This window comes from Mirounga leonina, unplaced genomic scaffold, assembly GCF_011800145.1.
Source record: "Mirounga leonina isolate KUSES-001 unplaced genomic scaffold, KU_Mleo_1.0 Mir_82, whole genome shotgun sequence".
NCBI lineage: Eukaryota > Metazoa > Chordata > Mammalia > Carnivora > Phocidae > Mirounga > Mirounga leonina.
The window spans coordinates 48,085,675-48,109,620 of NW_023270825.1; the positions used below are offsets into that span (position 1 = coordinate 48,085,675).

General features: G+C 36.7%; 1 protein-coding gene and 1 long non-coding RNA gene across 4 annotated transcripts in view; one reads left to right on the forward strand and one right to left on the reverse strand.

Annotated features, from left to right (window-relative positions):
- Nucleotides 1-22,116, reverse strand: part of KLHDC1 (kelch domain containing 1) — a 49,089-nt gene extending 26,973 nt beyond the window's left edge. Inside the window, exons 1-6 of one of the 2 annotated variants that reach the window (XM_034992226.1) lie at nt 21,914-22,116; nt 8,399-8,469; nt 7,810-7,927; nt 7,260-7,378; nt 418-496; nt 38-85 (exon numbers count right to left, since the gene is read on the reverse strand). In XM_034992226.1, coding sequence (XP_034848117.1) covers nt 38-85; nt 418-496; nt 7,260-7,378; nt 7,810-7,927; nt 8,399-8,469; nt 21,914-22,009 — 531 coding nt within the window. In that variant the 5' untranslated portion in view covers nt 22,010-22,116. The remainder of the gene's footprint in view (nt 1-37; nt 86-417; nt 497-7,259; nt 7,379-7,809; nt 7,928-8,398; nt 8,470-21,913) is intronic. The other variant, XM_034992227.1, reaches the window with a different exon arrangement.
- Nucleotides 22,054-23,187, forward strand: LOC118002011. 2 transcript variants are annotated; one of them, XR_004676910.1, is made up of 2 exons: nt 22,054-22,141; nt 22,523-23,187. It is a non-coding gene; the product is annotated as an uncharacterized LOC118002011 (long non-coding RNA). The 2 variants fall into 2 exon arrangements; XR_004676911.1 differs by having other exon boundaries at nt 22,136-22,232.
- The last annotated feature ends 759 nt before the right edge of the window (nt 23,188-23,946 follow it).

A 23,946-nucleotide genomic window follows, 5' to 3' on the forward strand; every position in this document is an offset into this window, starting at 1 on the left:
TAAGTAGGAAAGGTAATATCATGACCAACTTACTCACTGTCATAGAGAGGTCAGCCTGAGCTATGAATAGTTCTGGTGGACATACCTAAAAGGAGGTGTATGTCAGCAACAGCCATTCTGGTAGTCTATGAACAGAGTTTTTCCAAGTTGTGCTAAAATCTCTACTTGTCTAACAGAAACAGGTGTAAGTGATTAATAAAGTAAGACATTATTCTGCCAGGAGCCATGAAGGCTAATACCACTAGGTGAGAGAAGGTGAGAGAACCTCCTCCAACTGAATCTGAATCCAAAAAAGAGAAAACATGGTTTTTTTTCATAGTGTCAATTATGGCAAGTTAAACTGAGAAAGACTGGAGTCATTATTTCTAAAGACATTAAAATGATGCTAAATTAGAGGAAAATGTAAACAGTGATTACCCAAGATGCATCATGAACATCAAAACAGTCTTGGAGTTCATTGTGTCTCCTACACCCATAGCCACCAAAATATATTAATCTGAAAAACAAATACAAAAGAACACACTTTAGAATTTCTATTTCCAATCTGCTCATTGAAATTTAAAAGAGATCATCTCTCTCACCCTAATAACCTAAACTAGCCAAATAACCTAAAACACCATAGTTTAAAAAAAATCAAAGAGAGAAGGGAAAAAAGAAATCTAAATGAACTAATTCCAGAAAGTGATGAACTCTCAATAGGAGGGAAGAGACCCATGCATGGCTGCTTTCATTCCTGGTATTACAGCAAGAGGAGGAAGAATCCAGGACAGAGAGGGTTTGTAAAAGAAATCACCCAAAATTTTAACAGCCACTTGTAGGCTGGCATGGCAAATTAGAATCTTAAGAAAATCAGCCACAGTGGGAATCTGAATCCACTCAACAAGTCTTTCACATAGTCTTCAGAAGGCTCACGCCAGTCATCAACAGGGTGAAAGCAGAAGAGAACTAAGCAAATCTGTTTGAGGCAGTCTGAGCTTTAAACTACTGAAGTTTGAGGCCAGGACAGGAGATCTGAAGGAAACAGCTCAGGGGCATATCAGGTCATTACAGCACACAGGATGGCTGCCCTCAAAAGTCCCAGGGAGGAGGTACAAGGCTGAAAAGATCTCCCAATGCACAGAAAGCAAAACGTGGGACTGGAGAGCAAAGAGAACTCCCTGGTGACCCAAAGACCTCCAAATGAGGCTATAAAACAGGGAGAGATCTTCCACAGTTCTGAGGGTGAGAACACTGTGGAGTACAGCTGAACATCTTCAGATAATCTGTATGCAGGGCTCAAACATGGGGTCCTAAGGAAGGAAAGTCATGATCTTGCCTCAAAACATTTGAAGCCAGTTGGACAACAGTTGCAATAATCCCAAACACAACTCAACTACAAATGAGACTGACTGAACTACCACTCTAACAGCCTGAGAAAAAAACACAAAAGGACATGTCCTTTTCTGGAGATAAATATCCCTTTTTCTAATACTATTCTTTCATACAGAATCTCTGGAATGTGGTGAAAAAATTACAAGATACATGAAGAGGCAAAAAAAAAAAAAAAAAGTGACCTATGATCAAGAGAGGGTTAATATAAGCTGACACCAAAGTGGCCCAGATAGTGGAATTATCAGACATGGCATCTACAATAACTATGATAAAGATGCTAACAGACCTAGTTTGTAAAATGTGGACAACATGCAGGAAGAACAGAGCAATTTCAGCAGAGATATGGAACCACAGAAAAGAACTACTAAATGGAAATGCTAAAAATGAAAAAAAAAAAGATGTCAGATATAAAGAATTGATTAAATAGGTTTCGCAGGACACTGGACATAGCAATGGGAAAGACCAGTGAACTTGAGACAGGTAAAGAGATTAATAAAAAGTATCCAAGTTAAACTAAAGAGAAGAAAAAAGATGGGGGGGAACCCAGGGAGCCCAAGATCTGTGGAGGAATATGAAATGGTCTAACGTCATATACCAGGTATCCCAGAAGAAGAAGAGACAAATAAACGTGTAGAAGAAATATTTGATAATTACTAAGAGCTTCCTAAAACTGATGAAAGATGTAAACCCACCAACCCAAAAAGCTCAGCACACTCCAAGCAGGATAAATACAAAGGAAACTACAAGTAGGAACATTTTAATCAAATCAATAAGGAACAAATATAAAAATATAAAGAAAAGCCAGGAGAAAAAAGACATATACAGGGGAACAAAAACACAAATGAGTGTGACTTTCTCACCAGAAAAATGGAGGCCAAAAGCAATGTAATAAAATCTTTAAAGTGCTGAAAGAAAAGAAAAAACAACTGTCAACCAATGGGTGGAGAAAAAATACACAAGGGAAATTAAAAATTACCTAGAAATGAATAAAAATGAAAATACAATAAAATAAACAAAAAAGAAAATACAATAAAACAAAACTTATGGTATGCAATGAAGGTGGTGCTCAGTGGGAATTTTATAGCTGTAAATACCTAAATATTTTTTTAAAAAACATCTCAAATAAATAACATAACTGTACACATTAAGGAACTGGAAAGAAGAGCAAACTAAACCCAAAGATAACAGGAGGAAGGAAACAATGAAAAACAAAGGGGAACTAAACAAAACAGTGATTAAAAATAGAGAAAAACAACATACCAAAAGTTGGTTCTTTGAAAAGATCAACGAAATTGACAAATCTTTGGTTAGGTTGACAAAAAAGAAGAGAAAACTCAAAGCACTAACACTGGAAATGATAGAGGGGACATTACTATCAACATTACAGAAATTAAAAGGACTATAAGAGAATACTACAACAGATTGGATAAGTTAGATATAATAGAATAATTTCTGAAAAAACACTATCAAAAATGGCTTATGAAGAAATAGAAAAACTGAATAAACCTATATAACTGAGTCAGTAATCAAAAAACCTCCCAACAAAGACAAGCCCAGGACCAGATGGCTTCAGTGGCAAATTATACCAAACATTTACAGAATATTAATACCAACCTTCTCAAAGTCTTCCCCCCCAAAAATGAAAAGAACACTTCTTAACTCAATCTATGAGGCCAGCCAACCCAAAACATTAGAATAAAAAAACTCTACATATGTCTGATAAGAGATTAATATCCAGAATAAGTAAAGAACTCCTATAATTCAACAACAAAAAGACAACCCAATTTTTAAAAATGGGCAAAGGACTTGCATAGACATTTCTCCAAAGAAGATATACAAATAGCCAATAAGTATATGAAAAAGTGGTCAACATCATTAGTCCCTGGGGAAATACAAATCAAAACCACAATGAACACCACAGCATACCCACTAGGATAGCTGTTACTTTTGAAGAAGAAGAATAAGAAGAAGAAGGAGGAGGAGGAAGAGAAGAAAGGGAGGGAGGGAGGGAGGGAGGGAAGAAGGAAGGAAGGAAGGAAGGAAGGAAGGAAGGAAGGAAGGAAGGAAGGAAGGAAGGAAGGGAAAAGAGCAAGTGTTGGTAAGGATGTGGATAAATTAGAACCTGTGTACATTGCCGGTGGAAAGATGAAATGGCACAGTCATTGTGGAAAACAGTCTGGTGTTTCCTCAAAAAACTAAACATAGAATTACCATATGACCCAGAAATTCTACTCTTAGGCATATACCCAAAAGAATTGGAAACAGGGACACAAACAATACTTGTAAGCCAATGTTCATAGCAGCATTATTCACCACAGCCAAAAGGTGGAAAAAAGCAAGTGTTTATCAACAGACAAACAGATAAACAAATGCATACAATGCATATAATGAAATGTTATTCAGCTGTAAAAAGAAAGAAGTTCTGATACATACTACACATAGTGAACCCTGAAAATATTTTGTTAAGTGAAATAAGCCAGACACCAAAGAATAAATATTGAATGATTCCATTTTTATAAATATCTATAATAGGCAAATTCATGGAGATAGAAAGTAGATTAGAAGTTACCAGAGGCTGGGGAAAAAGGGGAGTTGGGAAGTATTGCTTAATGGGTATAGAGTCTCTGGAGTGATGATAAATTTGGGAACTAAATAATGGTGATGGTTGCACAAAGCTGTGAATATAATGAATGGCACTGCATTAGACACTTAAATATGGTTAAAATGGCAAATTTTATATTATATGTATTTTATCATGACTTTAAGAAAAAGGTGTAGTAAAAATAAATCCCTCTCCTACTCTCAAACAATTTCCCTATCTAGGGCAACCACTGTTTCCTGTTTCTTATATACACGAATAAGAAAAACTTCAAAGGATCAAAAATACTTTGTAGAGTTGGGATCAATTAAGTCTAGGACACAAAAGCACTAATCATAAGGAAAAGATTGGTTAATTAGACTATATTGAAATCAGATTACACTGCTGAGAGAATGAAGAGATACATACCCAATAGAAATGTTTACCCTTATGTATCAAAGTACATAAAAGAATGTTCATAGCCATATTATTCCAAAGAGTCAAAAAGTGGAAATGTCCCAAATGTCTATCAATAGTAGAATGAATAAATATTTTGTAGTATTTCATTTAACAGAGTAATATAAAGGAAATAAAACCATAGGTATACACATCATGAATGACTCTCAAAAATGTAAGTTCAGAAAAAAAAATATAAGTTCAGTAAAAGGATAAATTCTATAGGATGCCATAGCTAGTATAAAAAATAAAACAATAACTAATTTAGGATACTAAAAGTCTGCATAATGGTTTCCTTTAGCAAGGAGGCTGAGCACAGTGATTATGAGTGAACATAATGAAGGATTTTAGAGAGTTGATGAGGTTCTGTTTTACTTGGTGGTAGTTACGTGTGTTCATTTTGTGATAATTATTTATTTAAGGTATACACTTAATGATTTACAGTAGTCCTTTAAGAATGTTCTGTAAAGCTTCAGTATCTATACTAGTGAAGTACTTGTTCATTAACAGATCAATGTAATAGAATAGAAAACTCAGACCCAAATACCAATGAAAATTAGGGGAATACATGATAAAGGTAAGGAAATAACTGAGTTACAGACAGGTAGCCATTCAAAAAAAGATAAACTTGGATCCATATCTCATAACCATTCACAGAATAAGTTCCAAATGAATCTACGATTTAACTGTAAAAAATAAGGGGAGGGGGGTGGAGGGATGGGGTAACTGGATGATGGTCGACATCGGGGAGCTTATGTGTTAAAATGAGCATTATATAAGACATAATGTAATGAGTATTATATAAGACTGATGAATCACAGAACTGTACCTGTGAAACAAATAATATATTGTATGTTAATTGAATTTAAATTAAAAAAAATAAATGTAAAAAATAAAATGACAAAGTACTAGAGGAAAATATATAGGTAAATTAATGTATAACCTTTTAATCAAGATTCAAGATCAGGAAGCCACAAAACATGCAGAATACATACTAAGCAAACTCAAAAGACAAATGACAAACTGGAAAAATATTTTCATATCATATCATAGTCAAACACTAATTTCCTTAATATATAAATAACTCCTAGAAATCAAGTTTATAAAACTCAAATAGAAAATAATTAGCACAGGACACAAACAAACAGTACAGAGAAAAAGAAATAAAAATTGCCCTTAAACATATGAAAATACATTCACACCCCACAAAAAATTTTTTTCAGTGAAAATGAAAATAAGACTGAGATATTTCTCATTTATCAGTCTGGCAAACAAACAAACAATCTGAGTTTGCCAGCAAACTCTTGGCAAGACTATGGAGAAACAAGCATTCCATTGTTGGAATGCAAAATGGCCCCACTTCCATGGAGGAAAAATTGACAGAATCTATTGCTATAGGTTTAATTGTGTTCTCCTTTCATATGTTGAAGTCCTAATCCCCAGTATCTCAGAATGTGACCTTATTTGGAGATAGGTTCTTTACAGAAGCAATCAATTTAAAATGAGGTCATTAGGGGAGGCTCTAATCCAGTGTGACTGGTGTCCTTATATGAGGGACAAATTCAGAGGCAGCCCCGCACACACAGAGAGAACGCTGTGTGAACACGAGGCCGAGATCAGAGCGACGCCTCTACATATGCTCAAGAACAGCAGAGACTGCCAGCAAGTCCGCAGAAGTTAGTGGGGAGGCAGGGAACAGATTCCTCCTCAAAACCTAGAGAAGGAGCCAGTCATGCTGACATTTTGATCTCGGACCTCCAGTTTCTAGAAACACAAGAAAGCACATTTTTGTTGTTTAAGCCGCTTAGTTTATGGTACTTTGTTACAACAGCCTTAGCAAACTAAGTATTTGTCAAAATTATAAATGCAATCTCATTTTATCCGATGGATAGATCTGCAATCACACACACACACACACACATTCATTAAAGCATAGTTTGTAATAGCAAAGGAATTGAAATAAGTATTATTTCATTTACAGGGGAAAGGTTAAATAAACTATGGTATATCCTCAAAGGGGAATACTATGCAGCTATTAAAAGAAAGAAAGGAAGAAAAGAAAGGAGGAGAAAGAGAAGGAAGGGAGGGAGGGAGGGAGGAAGGAAGGAAGGAAATCAGCTTTCTCACTCAGGATACAGAAAGATGAAAGATCTCCATGGTATACTGTTAACTAACAGAAGCAGCAGGATGCAGAAGAATGTACAGAGTACACTGCTATTTGTGTAAGGAAGAGAGAGAAAAAAGGAATATGTGCATACGCTCCTTTGTATTTACTTCTATTTGCATAAATTAACACTGATGGCAGTGGTTTCCAAACTTGTCTGCATCTTGGACACACATGAGGAGTTTCAAAACATCATAACCCCAGAGATGACCATTTAATTGGTATAAGGTATCACCTGGGCTTTGGAATTTTTAAAAAATCCCCAGGTGATTCCAATGGCAGACAAGTTTGAGAACCACTACTCTAAGAATACAAAAGATATTAGTAGAAGTAGCTATTTGTGCATGGTGGGAGGGAACAGAGTGGATGGGGATAGGAGTGGGAGCCAGACCTTTCACTATCAGCTTTTAAATATGGTTTCGATTTTTGAACCATGTGAATGTGTTAACTATTCAGAAAGTTTAATTAAATAGTAAGTTTATTTAAAAAAAACAAATAGTTGCTTCCACAATCCTTATTTTTATGACATGGCTCTTATCCAGGATGCAGAACTGCCATTATCCACAGAGTCAAAACAAGTTTGTAATTATACCTTGAAAAAAATATCCAGACTTTCAAGCTTTCTCTATTTTGGCCACAAGCTATAACCCTTACTTAAGTGTAGTTAAGGAGACGATTTTGCTGCATTACCTGTCTTTATATACCCAGCAAGAGAGTTTATCACGTGGTGTGGGTGGTTGTCCTTCAAAACTGGTGATTTTTTCCCAAACGTAGGTTCCATCTCTTGTTCGCAAATTAACAAAATAAAGCTTTTAAAAGAGGAGAACACCATTAGCAGACAGGGCATTTAAAAATTAAGTCTGTGTCTGAGGGAATATGTGATCCAAGAATTAATAATATTACTCTTTTCTCTTTAAAAGATAAAATTATTCATTGTAAAGTTAATAAAAATGAGATTGTGTTTTAGAAGCAAAAATGACATATAAGACATCCTGAAATGGATCCTGTCCCATCATGCTCTGCCCTATAGACACCAACTAAGCATGGAGCTAACTCCGAAGCAGAAAGACGTGGAAGAAGAGAAGAACAAAATGGCTGCATTTTCAATCTATTTTTAAAACCTTGTAAGCTCAAGATTTTCTATTTTTATCTTCTTTTTTAAATATTTGTAAACTTGTAAGATTAAGTGATACACTAAATATTACATTTTGCTGCATTCCTGAATGAAAGAAAGTATTACTCGATTGCTGTATCCTTTGTCATCATATCCTCCAAAAACGTACAGCTTTCCATTAATGCAAGCACCACAACTTCCTGACATGGAGGTAGGGAGTTCTCCTTCCATGAGGTGCATGGTCCTGCAGCAAGAATAACATGGAATTCCATGACTTTCCAGAAAGGCAAATTAAAATTCCCTTTGAACTCCATGAGTACTCTTTCAGTGAAGATTGTCAGTGACAATTAAAATTGAAATGCCATGGTGGCCAATACTGTAAAAACTCTAAGATCCACGGTAAAGACTTTTCAACCTATGTGAAAAAAATTGCAGAATCTTCACGTATCACTAGAATTGGGAATTAATTGGTAGAACAAAGCAAAGTTTTCTGGGACAGGCTTTGCCTTGAAAGGAATGGCAAATGACAAAGAGAAAAGAGAGGAAGGGAGCAGGGAAAAGAGCCAGCCAGCGAGAATAAAGCATTCAAAGAAAAGGAAAGGGAGACAATAAATGTTACAGTATGTTCTAAGTTTGGTCTTAAATTCCCTGTAGTCAATGAAAATATTTAAAACAGATATTAAGGCTGGACATTTTGCAATTTAAAATTACTTACCACAACCCACTATCAATATCATAGGTCCAAATTTCATCATTAGGCAAATATACTTCATTGTCTTCAATAGACTAAAAACAGAATACATAAAATTATGTTTATCAATTACACAGTAACAATTAAATAGTTCCTCAGGATGGGAAAACTGCAGTTAAGATGCTGCAAAATATAAAATCATAAACAGGCTCCAAGATGGGTTTTTCAATTTAAATTAAGATAGATCAAAAAAGAAAGGAAAAAGACATCTTTTAAGAGAAAGTGGGCAAACAAGGAAGGTTTAGAATACAAAATAACAAGTATATGAGTCTCAAGAAAAAGACTCAGGGCAATTAAACCTTAAAAAAGGGATTCTGAGTAAGGGAATATAGCAAAATAACAACATTCTGAGCAGAATACTGAAGACTACAAAGTCAGGAAGAAAAGGAATATCAAAAAAGGGTTTTGGGTGAAAGGAAGGAATAAAGGAAGGAAATTTTTATAATGTAAATTAAGAGCACTGTATCAGATATCTTGATTTACTGAGCATATTTTTTGAGTGCCTACTATGTGCAAGGCATAGTGTTAGGTGTTCATTAAATATAGACTCTAAGGATCAAGATAAATTTAGCTAGTCAAAATGACAACTCAGAATCTGAATAACCTCTAAAGAAGCTGATAACATAAACAGAATAGTACATTCTGACATTTATGATGAAAAGAGAAATAAGAATAGAGAAACAATCTTATTTATATTAAGCCTAAAAACTTAGGGATTAAAACAAATCACTACACAAATCCATCATAATTTATTAGAGTCTATAAAATAATTCAAAAATAGCTAGTTTTAAAAGATAGCAATTTAAGAATTTCTTAGACTATATGATGCATACATTATTTACATGCTAAATAGAGTTGGTTAATTTTCTCATTGGTTTGTTAAATTTTAAAAAATATATCTTGACTACCAAGTATCTGACCCCTACCACCATCTCTCTCTCTTCCTCTCTAACACACACACTTACACACATACACACACACACACAAAGCAGAAAATCATTCTGTTAATTCCAAGGAAACTTCCACTCATGTCTGGTTGTGGAAGCCGTATTAGATGGATAAGTAAACAAATTAATTGTAAGAAGGAGTGTGGTAACTGTATGATTCTAAGGTTTAACGGCATCAGTCTCCAGTAGCCTCACGAACACACTTTTACAAGAGAAATATTATGAAAATAGATTCTGTCACTCTTCTCCTTAAGTCCCTTCAATACTTCCCAACTGCTCCCAGGATAGTCTAAAATTCTTATGATTCTGTACTATATGGCACCTGCTATCCTTCCAAAGCTCATCTTGCTTTTCATTCACTGTGCTCTAGTCTTCTTTCAGTTCCTAAATTTCTGCCAGTTCCTTGCTGGCAACAGGACCTTCATCTGTGCTCTTCTCTCTTCTTGGCATGCTCTCCCAGAATTTGCCTGGTTAACTACTCATTCTTTGGAAATCAGTTTAAATGTTGCTTCTCTAATCTCCCAGAAAAAGGGTAAAGGATTTAAGGTCCCTTTTAAATGCTCTCCTACTATACTGTACTTTCCCTTCCAAGTCTTTGTCTGTGTCACATCCACCCACTACCACCAATCCATAAGCTTCGTGAGTGCATGGGTCATGTTTATCTTGTTAAAATTCTGTTCTCAGAGCCCAGGACAGTACCCGCACAAAAAAGACAAATGTACTATTTGTTGATTGATTGAGTGAATGGATACGTGACTAATACTTGTTAAATTGACAGCAGGCTCGGGCGCCTGGGTGGCTCAGTTGGTTAAGCGACTGCCTTCAGCTCAGGTCATGATCCTGGAGTCCCTGGATCGAGTCCTGCATCAGGCTCCCTGCTCGGCAGGGAGTCTGCTTCTCCCTCTGACCCTCCCCCATCTCATGTGCTCTCTCTCTCTCAAATAAATAAATAAAATCTTTAAAAAAAAAAAATTGACAGCAGGCTCATCTCAGCCTGATTTAAAAAAAAAAAAAATCTCTTTCACTAATCTTTATATGGGGTGGTACAAAAACACAAATGAATCAAAGAATTGAAAAATGTGGACTTGTTCCTTCTTGTTTTCTGAGAAATTTCATTCTTAAATTATCCCCTCTTTTCTACATCATGTTGTCCTTCTCTACTAGATCATTCCTATAGATATCCAAATGTGCCTTAATATCACTCACCTTTAAAACAAACAAACCCTCCCTTAATTCCTTCTCCTATTTCTTGGCTCCCTTCACAACAAAACTTCCATACTAACTAGAGTGAATGTCTCTACTGTTTCACCTGTCATTTTCTCATCAATCCAGATTAATCTGGCTTCTGAGCCCATCATTCCACTAAAACTGTTCTGTCAAGATGACCCTAAAAAAGAAAATTAGTTAACTGATTTATCTGGAAATATGGCCCAGAGAGATGGAATATATAAAAAAAGAAGTTAAGAGACATGGAGAAAGAGAAGAACTTAGTCTAATCAGGATTTCACCAGCATGTAATAGAGAGAATGAGGAAGAGGCAATATTTGAAGAGACAAAGGGTGAGAATTTTGCAAAACTGTTGAACATCATCAATCCTTGAGATCTAGGAAGTCCTAACAAGTTTCAAGCATAAATAAATAGAAATCCAAACCAAGACACATCACAGTAAAACAACAGAACATCAAAGAAAAATACATATTCTCAAAAACTACCAGATTAAAATCAAATCACCTTCGAACAAATGGCAACTAATGACTGAATTCCCACTAGCAACAATCAAGACTAAGTACTAGCCAATGTGTTGAATGAAACTGTCACCCTATAATTCTATTACCCAGTAAAAATATATATTTGAGGGGTGCCTGGGTGGCTCAGTCAGTTAAGCATCTGCCATCGGTTCAGGTCATGGTCCCAAGGGTCCCGTATCGGGCTCCCTGCTCAGTGGGGAGTCTGCTTCTCCCTCTCCCTCTGCTGCTCCCCCTGCTTGTGCTCTCTCGCTCTGTCAAATAATAAAATCTTAAAAAATATATAAAATATTTTAAGAACCAAGGTAAAATAAAGAACTTTTCAGACAAACAAAAGTTGAGACAGTTGGCCAATAATCAACTCTCACTTAAAGAAATTGTAATAGTTGTGCTATTTCAGACAAAAGAAAAATGATCTACAACTAAAGATCTGAAATGTGATAAGAAACAGTATGACAAGAAATTGGTAAATGTGTGGGTAAATTTAAACACATAAAAAGGGCTAAACTCTTTTTTTTTTTTGATGCTTAATTTAAGGGGAGGGAAGCAGGATAGGACCACCTAGGGAAAGGGGTGACTGGACTTTAAACTTTCTAAAATACTTGAGCTCTCTGGGAAGAAGGAAAACTATTAACTTTGACCTTTGTGAAGTATTCATGTTGAAATAGAGTAGCTACTACATGGTTAGAAATAAATCATAATTTCTACACAAAGACAAAAAAAAAAATGGAAAGAGAACAAAAAACTCCTTAAACAATCCTTGAAATGAGAAAGTTAAGAAGGAGGAGGAAGAGAAACAGAGAGAGGTAAATATAAAACAGATTTGGGGATGCCTGGGTGGCTCAGTCGGTTAAGCCACTGACTCTTGACTTCAGCTCAGGTCAGTATCTCAGGGTGTTGAAATGGAGCCTCATATCAGGCTCCAGACTGGGCATGGAGCCTACTTAAGATTCTCTCTCTCCTTCTGCCCCTCCCCCCCACCCTTGCTCTCCCTCTCTCTCTCAAAACAAAACAAAACTACATCTGGTGAAAATAGTATATCAGAATCACATTAAGTATAAATAGGCTAAATAAACTCTTCAGATAAAATTTACAATGTCAGACTAGACAGAAACAAGATCCAGCTATTTTCAGGTTATAACACACACACCTAAAATATAGAGATATACAAAGTTTCCATCAGAAGATAGAAAAAGGTATACCACGCAAATATTAACCAAAAGAACACGGGTGTAGATGTATTGAGAAAATAGATTTTAAGGCAAGTTAATATTACTATAGAGAGGATCATTACAAAATAATAAAATATTCAATTATCCAGATAGAATAATTCTAAAATCATATACACATCAAAAGGTAGCCTAAAATACATTAAAGTAAAAACAGACAAGACCATGGGGAGAAACTAACAAATCTACAGTCAGAGTAGGAGTTTTTAATCCCTGTTGCCATAATTGATAGAATGAGAAATAAAATAATCAAAAAGGATATAGGAGATTTGAACAACACAATCAGCAAGACTGATAAAACAGACATATATAAAACACTTCACCTGATCATTAGAATATATATTCTTTATAAGAACTAAGGTATAGGGGCACCTGGGTGGCTTAGTCACTTAAGCATCTGCCTTCCGCTCAGGTCATAATCCTAGGATCCTGGGATGGAGTCTCATATCAGGCTCCTAAGCAGGGAGCCTGATTCTTCCTCTCCCTTTGCCTGTCCTCCTCCCTATGCTTGCACACGTGCTCTAACATTAAATAAATAAAATCTTTTTTTAAAAGAAGAACTAAAGTATATTTATGAAAACTGATCACAGGCTAGTCCTGAAAGCAAGCCTCAACATATTCCAAAGGACTGGCAACAGACAGACATAAACCACATTCTGAATATAACACAATTAAGTTAGAAATTAATAACAGACACCTAACTGTAAAAATATCATAGAAATTTAAAATATTTTCCCAAACAACATATGGGTCAAATAAGAAATAATAGTGGGAAGTATAAAATATTGGGATTGTAAAATAACAAAATACTGCTTATCAAAATGAGGAAGACAGTTAAAGAGGCATTTGGAAGAAAATGTATAACCTTACACACTTAAAGAATTTAAAAGTCTCAAAAAGAATGAGTTAAGCATCCAACTTCAGAAGTTCAAGAAATAACAACATAATAAACCCATAGAAAGTAGGACATAAAAAGCAGACATTAATGAAATAAAAAAACACAACAGAGAAGATCAAGTAAACCAAAAGTTGATTTTTCAGAAGGCTGATAAAGCTCTGGCAAAATTATTCAAAAAAGGAAAGAAAGGAAGTTGCCATTAAATGATTTTAGGAATGGAAGAAGGGACATACCTATTGCTACTCCAGAGATTAAACAGAGGGTTTTATGAACAACTTAGATTTATGCCAAGAAATTTTAAAACCTAAATGAAATGGATAGACTCCTGAAGCTGGTGGTGGGGTGAGGGAACCTTACCAAACTTGACTCAAGAAAAAAATGGAAAATCTGAACAATCCATAGAGTTAAATAGATTGAATCAGAGATTTAAAACCTCCCCTACAGGGCGCCTGGGTGGCTCAGTCGTTAAAGCGTCTGCCCTTCGGCTCAGGTCATGATCCCGGAGTCCTAGGATCGAGTCCCACATCGGGCTCCCGGCTCAGCGGGGAGCCTGCTTCTCCCTCTGACCCTCTCCCCTCTCATGCTGTTTCCCTCTCTCTCTCTCAAATAAATAAATAAAGTCTTTAAAACAAACAAACAAACAAACAAACCAACCTCCCCTACAAAGTAAGTACCAGATGGTACCTTTACAGCTGAGGTCTTCCAAACATTCAAAGAATAATTAATTCAATCTTACAAAAATCATCCCAGAAAATAAAAGAAGGAACAATACCTAATCTACTTACAAACAGATGTAAAAATCCTCCCTCAATAATTAGCAAACAGGATCCAGTAATGTATAAAAAAAAATTATACTAACTTACATTTAATCTAGAAAATGCAATATCAGTTTAGCATTATAATACTATTACTATAAATTATAAATTATACTAACTTACATTTAATCTAGAAAATGCAATATCAGTTTAGCATTATAATACTATTACTATAAATTACTATAAATTAAGAGACTAAAGGAGAAAAAATATGATTATCTCAGTATGATGCAGAAAAATCACTCTCCAAAATTTAAAAGTCGTTCATCGGAAATCAGATGGAAGAAAACTTCATCAATTTGAAAAAGGTTATCTACAAACAAACAAACAAAACACTAACACAAACATCAAACTTAATGGTTAATAGTTGAAAACTATCTTTCTGAGATTAGGAACAAGAAAAAAAAACAGCTTCTATTTAACACTGTACTTTGTGTCCACCAGTGATGTAAAGAAAATTAAAGGAATAAAATTTGAATGGAAGAAACAAAACTGTCATCACTTGCAGATTGTCTGACTACATAGAAAATAAAAAGAAAATTAACAGATGAATTATGAGAATTAATGTAAATTAAGAAAGCTTGCCAGAATCAAAAGTATTCAAAGTCAACTGTATTTTTTTTTTTAAGATTTTATTTATTTATTTGACAGAGAGAGTTAGCGAGAGGACGAACACAAGCGGGGGAGTGGGAGAAGGAGAGGCAGGCTTCCCGCCGAGCAGGGAGCCCGATGCAGGGCTCGATCCCAGGACCCCGGGATCATGACCTGAGCCGAAGGGCAGACGCTTTAACGACTGAGCCACCCAGGCGCCCCTCAAAGTCAACTGTATTTCAAAATACCAGCAACTTTTCAGAAAATTTAGTTTAAAAAATTAACAATAGAAATAAAAAATACAAAGAAATAAATACAATAAAAGGTGTACAAGATCCCTATGAAAACACCATAAAGCTTTTTAAAAAAATATTTTAAAAAATCCTGAAGAGAGAGATATACTATATAATTGGAGAAGACTCAATTTCATAACATGTCTGTCACCCTCATATGATCTAATGATTGAATACAGTAACATAAAATCTCATTAGGGTACTTTTTGACAATCTCCCTCTAAAGTTTATGCAAATGAGGAAGCACTGTGAAAACAATTATACAGTTCCTTTAAGAGTTAAATGTAGAATAACTATATGACCGAGCATTTCAACTCCTAGGTACTCAAAACAACTGAAAATAGGGGCTCAGATATTCGTATGCCAATTTCATAGCAGCATTACTCACAGTACACAAAAAATGGCAACAACCCAAGTATCCCATCAACAGATGAATGGATAAGCAAAATGCCTTATAGACATACAATGTATCTTATTCAGCCATAAAAAGGAATGAGGTTCTGATATGTACTATAACACAGATGAACCTTGAAAACATTGTGGTAAGTAAAATAAACCAGACTCAGAAAGACAAATATTGTATTATTCCAATTATTTGGAATATCTAGGAAAAGGCAAATTCATAAAGACAAAAAGATTAGAAGTTACAAGGGACTGAGGAAAGGAGTATGAGTTATTGCATGATGGATATAGAGTTTGTTTGGAGAAATGAAGAGTTTTGGAACTAGACAGTGGTAACACTGTACAACATTGTGGAATGTAATTAATACAACCGAATTGTACACTAAGCTATGGCTAAAATGGCAAATTACAAGTTTTACATATATTACTACAAAATAAAAATAGTAAAGAAAATTACAAAAGCACAAAAGGCTCTAAAAAACCAAAATATTCCTGAAGAACAAGATAGAATGGGTATTTAAACTTATAATTTAACATTTAAACTTCTAATAAAGCTATTATAATTTACATACTGTGGTTCTGTCAAAAGAAAAAAGAGACCAATTGAACATAATAAAGAACCTAGAAAGAGAACACACATGCCTGAAAACTTGATGTGTGATAGAGTTTACATGTTAGCAGGGAAAGGGGGGGACTATTTAATATATGACACAAGGACAATTGGTTATCCATATAGAAAAAATAATGAAACTGGATCTCTATCTTAAACCAATTAAGCAAACAAAAAATTCAGATTTAAAAAAGGTTGAAAGAGGGACAGCAAAACTGACAATTGTTTAGAAGACAATATAGAAAATTTTATGATCTCCATATTGTGACAGATTAAACATGCAGAAAGCACAAAGAATTAAGGAAAAGACTGAAATTACATTAAAATGAAGAACTTGTGTTGAACAAAAGACAATCATCAAGAAAGCACAAAGACAAGCTACAAACTGAGAAGACATACTCAATTCGTACAACTATATACTTAAATAATTCCTATAAATTAGTTAGAAAAAAACAAATACCCAAAAGACAAATAAGCAAAAGATTATGAACCGGCATTTTTACAGAAGAGGAAATACAAATAGTTTATAATAGTTCATAGGAAAAGACACTTAACTTTATTAGTAATCATAGAAAAGCAAACAAAACCACAATGAAATATGTCACACTCACTGGACTGGCAAAATATTTCGGGCCAGATGGTACCAAATGCTGTCAAGGATGTGGAGTAAGGAGGCTGAGGGGAGTGTAAACTGATACACATATTTTGGGAACAGTGACATCTCCAAGTAAATTTGGAGATGTGGATACCAAGAGACCCAGCAGTCCATTCCTTGGTATGTGCCCTAGAGAGTGTGCATGCTTGTGCACATGTAATAGGAGACATGTAATAAGAATGTTCAGTGTAGCACTTCTTAACAATACCAAAAAAACCAAAACAAAACAAATATTCAACAACAGTGGAATAAATTGCAGTAAATTCACACAACAGAATATTATACAGGACACACATCAGATGAGTGAATCCAGGGGTGATTTTCAAAATATTTAATAACCAGGCAGCACAGAAACTGACTAATCAGAATGGACATCAAGTCAAAACAGGTACAGCCATGCAAGGGCACAGCCGAATACAAGCAATGTGTGATTCTAAAACACATACATTTACTAAAAGAACTAAGTCACAAAAGAAAACGTATGCTAGGATTCCAAAACCAAATAATATACTGTTTAGAGATAGACACGTGTGTGGCAAAACTATAAAGAAAAGAGTGATTAACTAGAAATCAAGATACTGGTATCCTCTGGAGTGGGAGGAGCATTGTGATCAGTGAAAGACAAACAGAAAACTTCTAAGGTACTGGTTCTAGTCGAATTCTTAATCTGGAAGTTAAACATGTTTAACTTAAATGATACTTATTTTACCTATTCTTTTTGTACGTACGTTTCAAATTTTAAAATTAAGAAAATAAAATTTTCAGAAGTGAATATGAAGTCACTCACAAAATCGGCAAGGGAAGCTGGAGAACCAGCCTCTGATGTCCACGAGGAAGAGCAAAGTCTGAAATCATGCCAGAGAACAGAACCGGCGAGCTAACCACTGCTGTCACTGGGGAGCAACATGCTACCGTTTGTAGCTCTGCCTTTTATATCAGGGACCTCGATCTTCCTATAGATTCTCTTGCTGGGTAAGAATCCTCTGCAGCTCCTCGTTTTTACATCTTTACTCCAAGTCCAAATCTAGCACAGATTCATCTAACCAAGTCCAAGCCACTTGCCCACAACCTAGCTGCAAAGGAGGCTGGAAAAATGAGTACGTGGCACTCAGGCTCTTTTTATAGGTCACCTCCTCTAAGCTCTACCCAATTCTAGATACTGGGGATACAACAGGGAACAAAACTTCTATCTTTATAGAATTTACATTCTAGGGAGGTAGGTAGGAGGTAGTCAGACAACTACAACAAATACCCCTACAAGACTCATCTGATGATCGATACTACAATAGAGAAAGGAGGTTCAAATTTTGAGCATCTGAAAAGAATAAATGTCTTCCACATGACATGGATGGCCTATGTGACCGTCTAAGAATATGTAAAACAGAACGATTAGGTTAAAGAGAATACACACTTAAGGCTTTTGATACACATCACTAAACTTCTCCTTCAAAAACGTCATACAAATCTGTGCTCCCATTACCAGACTAATTCATTTCCCCATGCTCTTCTCAAAAATTCTTTTTAATACTTGCAAATTGAATAAGAAAAAATCTCATTTTCGGCTGGGTTTCTTTGATTCATACTACATTTCTTCTTGTGTACATTGCTTGTACATCTCCATTGGTCATTTTTCCATGGAGATACTTTTATTTGTACAGTTATTAATCTTTATTTTTGCCTATCATATATATTGCAAATATTTTCCCCAGTTTGTCATTTGCTTTCTTACTTTATGGTATTTAAAACCATATTTTTTTACTTTTTTTAAAGTTTTATCTACCAATCTTCCTTCATAGTTTTACCCAATTCATTTTTCTTTTCTCAACTTAAGATTTGAAAAGAGTCACATATTTTCTTCTGATATGATATAGCTTAATTTCCCTACATTAACTCTTCAATCCTAAGGCTCCACTATCATTTTCCTCTAGCTATACTCAGGCCATTTATTGAATGAGTAATTGTTTTTCCAGAATTAAAATGCTACCTTTTAAGTATAAAATAGGCTGGTGTGCTAGGCTGTTTATGTAGTTTCTTTTCCATTCCATCATGTTGTCTCATCTTGCATCAGGAGCACTGATTTAACTATTATAGTATTGTGATATGTTTTAATATCTGGCATTGTAAGCCTCTCATCTGGAATCTTTTCAAACACATTCTAAGTTGATCTTCCCTTTAAGTCCACATCCAAAACAGAAATATGTAGTTACGCATATTTATGCAGATATTTTCTATAAGGAAAAGTTCAGGGCAGAAAGGACTAACATCAATTGTGTTATGGAAATAAAATCCTAAGAGGAAAGCATACTACCTACAAACATGCTTTTCCTCCAAAATTTGGGGGAACTACTCAGGAACTTTTCATTGTTCCCTGTAGCAGTACTAAAGTTTGCATGAAGTTCAGTGATACTGAAAGGATATGGAAGAAGTAGGAGCAAAAGAATATTCTGGCACCAATTCAAATGTGCCACTTACTTTTTCAGCACTTCTGCTCTCACCTCTAGAGAGAGGTAGAGTTGTTTTCAGATGCCATGTCCTCTAGAGTATGTCCCAACAACAGAGTAATGAGTAATCTAGACAGTTATCTGTGGGCCATTCAAGCTTTAGATATATATTTGTGAATTTTAACACACATTGTTTTTTGTTAATAAGGAAGAAAACTGTGATTAGAACATACAATCTGGAATTATTTGATCATTATTCTTAACTACTGACTACTGGATTACCTCCAGATTCCAAGGCCTTTTAGCTATCTTCTGTTGAGAAGGATCTGAATAAAAAGGAAGGATTCAACTTTTTCTCATGATATGCTGTGTCTTCTTTTTTGCTTCCCATTTTCTTTCCTTCCACTCATGCCTTAGACATATTTTAGCTGCTGATAATCCCTGAAATTTAAAAAGTACAGGCATACCTTGTTTTATTGCACTCGTTTTACTGCGCTTCACAGATACTGCGTTTTTTTAAAAACTGAAGGTTCAAGACTTCAGTGGCGGAAGGAACTGCAGATGTGGTAGAAATAGCAAGAATACTAGAATTAGAAGTGAAGCCTAAAGAGGTGACTGAGTTGCTGCAATCTCAGGATAAAACTTGAGCGGATGAGAAGTTGTTTCTTATGCATGAACAAAAAAGTGGTTTCTTGTGATGGACTCTACTCCTGGTGAAGAGACTGTGAAGATGGTGGAAATGACAACGAAAGATTTAGAATATTACATTTCCTATTCTTAATAAGGCAGCAGGACGGTTTGAGTATTGACTCCAGTTTTGAAAGAAGTTCTACTGTGGGTAGATATGCTATCAAACAGCATCACATGCTACAAAGAAATCATTAATGAAAGCAAGAGTCAATCAATAATGCAAACTTCATCACTGTCTTACTTTAAGAAGTTGCCACAGCCACTCTACCTTCAGCAACCACCACCCTGATTAGTCAGCAACCACCAACATCAAGGCAAGACCCTCCACCAGCAAAAAGATTATGACCTGCTGAAAGCTCAGATGACGGTTAGCCTTTTTTTAGCAATAAAGTATTTTTAAATTAGGGTATGTACATTTTTTAGACATCATGCCATTGCACATTTAATAGACTATAGTATAATGTAACTCTTATATGCACTGGGAAACCAAAAAATTCATCTGACCTCCTTTATCATGGTGGTCTGGAGCCAAACCTGCAATATCCAAGGTATGCCTGTAGCACTCTAGCTAAAGCCGTGCGCACTTTTCAGAGCAGTTCTTACAGCACTCTACTCATTGGATCAATAAATAGTCTATTCACTGACTGCCACCTGAACACCTGGAATCTTATCAATTACACGATTTTCAAGATTAAAATGAGATAAAAATATTCAGACATGTCATTTGTAGGCCCCAAAGAAATGTACACTGTCACCAGATCCGAGATAGTGCAGATTACTGTTTTAAATGAGATTTTTTCACTTAACTTTTACAATCTTAAGAATCAATATAGCAGAAGAAGTTTGACACCTCTACATCTTCAAGTAGCAGAGCTCAAAAACAATCAAAATATTTCTTCTGCATAAAACCATCATTATATCTAGGCTCTTCTATAAAGAACAAATGGTGGAAATATTAGACATTAAGAAAGCAGTCATCTAATTTATGTTAGTTTATCATAGAAAAAAAATAGCCTTTGGAAATCCAATATACCTACGTTGGACTCTCCTGCCCTTGAGGTCAAATGGACATTATTCATTCTCATTGACTCATCATCCTTATTTTTAATGGGGATATTACTTACCTGACAGGGTATGGAAAAGATTATATAAGATTAGGGATATGAAAGTTCCTAGCACATGCCAGGTATAGTAGGCACTCAAAGGTTAGTTCTCATTTTCCCGTCCTGATACTGCACCAAATTAAAAATAAACACACAAACAAAACAACAACAAAAACCGACTTGGATCTGAGAATCATTTAACAGAGATAGTATGTACTTTATTTCAGTGAGTGATTCAATCATGTTACATCTGTCACATTATAGTATCGAGACAGTGAGAAAATGTAGGTTCTACTTCCAAGAGAACTTCCAGATGGCTTGCTTTAAAAAAAAACAAAACAAAACAACAACAACAACAAACCCTGTAAACTGAAGGGGCTGGCATATATTCCTGTTTTCCGGCTTTAGAATCCTTGGTTCTATAATCCTATGATTATAGAAACTAAAACAAATACACACATTCAAACCTCCACTGTGATAAGCATTTAAGCAATTTTTAGTATATTGTTGCTAATATGCCTCTATTTTGAGACTCGAAAAAACTTCGTAATTACCCAATGATAAAGGAATGCCACTAAAAATCGCTTAGAAATATTCAAATGCTTCAGTGATTTCAATATTCCGAATCGCGCTGCAGCAATAGGAAATATTTACAAAATAATACAGCACGGCGTCTTCGTTGTGCCTTTAAGTCTGCGCAAGCGTTTAGAGAGAATTAATCGCGCAGAGACGGACTTAGTGTTGGCCAGACCGGGGGTTACTGGACAGCTGCGGGGGGTCGGGGGGCCGCAGAGTGGGAAGAGCCCCGGAGCGCGGGTTTGAAGGCTTTCCAAGTGGAAGCAACGGCGGGGCGGCGTCAAGCCCTGGCGCGGCTGGGAGAGCGGCCGACGGCGGAGGGGCGGGCGGGGCGCGGGGGGGGCGGCGCCGGACGCGCCGGGCCCGGGCCGCGGACCGGCCACCGCCTCGGGGCCGGGTGTGGGCGGGCGCTCGGCGTCCGCTCGGGCCGAGAGGCCGGGCGGGCTCCCGGCGCGAGTCCGCCCCGTCCCGCTCTTCCCCTTACCACGTAGCCCCCCCACACGTAGAGGAAGTTTCCGTCCACCACGGCGCAGTGGCCGCTGCGCTCCTCCGCCACGCAGAACGGCTGCGAGTCCGCCATCCGCGCCGTCGCCGGGTCCAGCCGCTGGGCGCGCCGCAGCCCCTGCCCACGGAGCGGCCTCTCCCCCCGCCGGGCTCCTCCACGCACGAACGGAACGCGCCGAGGGTCGAGATTGGTGGGAAGGCGGAACGAGTGCGTCTGCGCCGTCCCGCAGCCCGCCCGGGAAGCCCGGCCCAGGGTGGCGTTGCCCGTTAGGGATGCTCGGGTCTGAGCAGTGACGGAGGTGCCTTGGCTTCGGCACCCTGCCACCTGCTGATTTCTTTCCGCTTGGGATCGCGTCGTTTTGGCAGCACAACCTAACTCTGTATCTTATTCCCTCCATAAATAGACTTCTGGTCCATAGAGTTGATGCTGCCGTGACATATTAATTAATTAATGCTTTGTGTGGGCTTCCTTTTCCATTCAACCTCCAGCAAAGACGGTTATCCACAAGAATGGGGGGGGGGGGTTGGTTGTATTTAATAGAAATATATATATTATATATTTTTTTTTTTTTTTTCTTTTTTTCATTAGGGATTCTCTAAAACGTCTTCCAGCAAACTACGGCCTGGGGGCCAAAGTCAGTCTGCCGCCTGTTTTTGTACGGCCCACAGGCTAAGGACGGTTTTACATTTTTAAATGGTTGAAAAAAAATCTAAAGAAGAACGCTGTTTTGTGACTCGTGAAAATGAGAAGAATGCAAATTTCATCATCTGTCCATGAAGTTTTATTGGCAGTCAGCCACCCTAATTTGGTTAAGTGTTGACTACGGCTGCTTTAACCCCACAACCACAAGGCTGAGTGGTCTGAGTTGAGCAGTTGCAACAAAGACCATATAGGCCACACTGCTGGAAATATGGACTCTCTGGCCTTCCTACAGACAAAGCTGGCGAACCCTTGTCATTAAATGATGCTACCGAAGTAAAACTATGGTCAGGAAGGAAGATAATTCCGCCAGTGTCTGTAAATGTGCTTGTCCAGAGCCATTCTTTGAAGAGATTGTGGCTGCCCATGACTCAGAACAAGTTCGTTCATTAATTCATTTATTCCGTACATATTAAGTACCTGCTTAATCTGCTTAATGTAGATCCTTGGTTCTCAGGCTCTTTTAGACTGGAAACGCTGAAGGACTCAAGTATTATTGAGTCCCCAGAACCTAGTACCAAGTACATAATAAATATTTGTGGACTGAACGAAAAGACAAAGTGAATTTTTTTTTTTATTTTTTTATTTTTATTTATTTGAGAGAGAATGAGAGACAGAGAGCACGAGAGGGAAGAGGATCAGAGGGAGAAGCAGACCCCCTGCTGAGCAGGGAGCCCGACGCGGGACTCGATCCCGGGACTCCAGGATCATGACCTGAGCCGAAGGCAGTCGCTTAATCAACTGAGCCACCCAGGCACCCAAGACAAAGTGAATTTTAAGATAGTAAGACATAGTTCTATCACAAGGGCTTCAAAGTCCAGTCAGAGGGAAACATATATAAAGAAATACATGTGGTGTGGGATGAGTTGTATAGTTGAAATGTGGATAAAATACAGAAAAATGGGAAGGAAAGATGTGATCTATTGAGGAAGGGGGTGTACAAAAAGACACTTGAGGTTTCATACAGGTTGTATAAAGTTATTAATATATGTAACCCATATGCCCACAGGTAGGTCTTTGTCCCAGGAACCCCCTTTCCACCTGCAGTGGAATTCCAAAGCCCTGTCCAAGAATTCTGTAAATTCTTAGGATTATAATCTCATAGTCACTTCTGGCTTTAAACTCCTACTGCTACTGGAACAATCCCACTCACAGACGTACGGATCTTCTCGCTATGGAGCGTGCTATATCTCTTCTCCGATGCATCATTCCAGGCATGACACTCAGAAGCATACCATATTTTCTTTAAAAACCCACTCTTAAAAGTCATTTGTATTGCTACTAAATTTTACTGAAATGAAAGATAAAAGTAA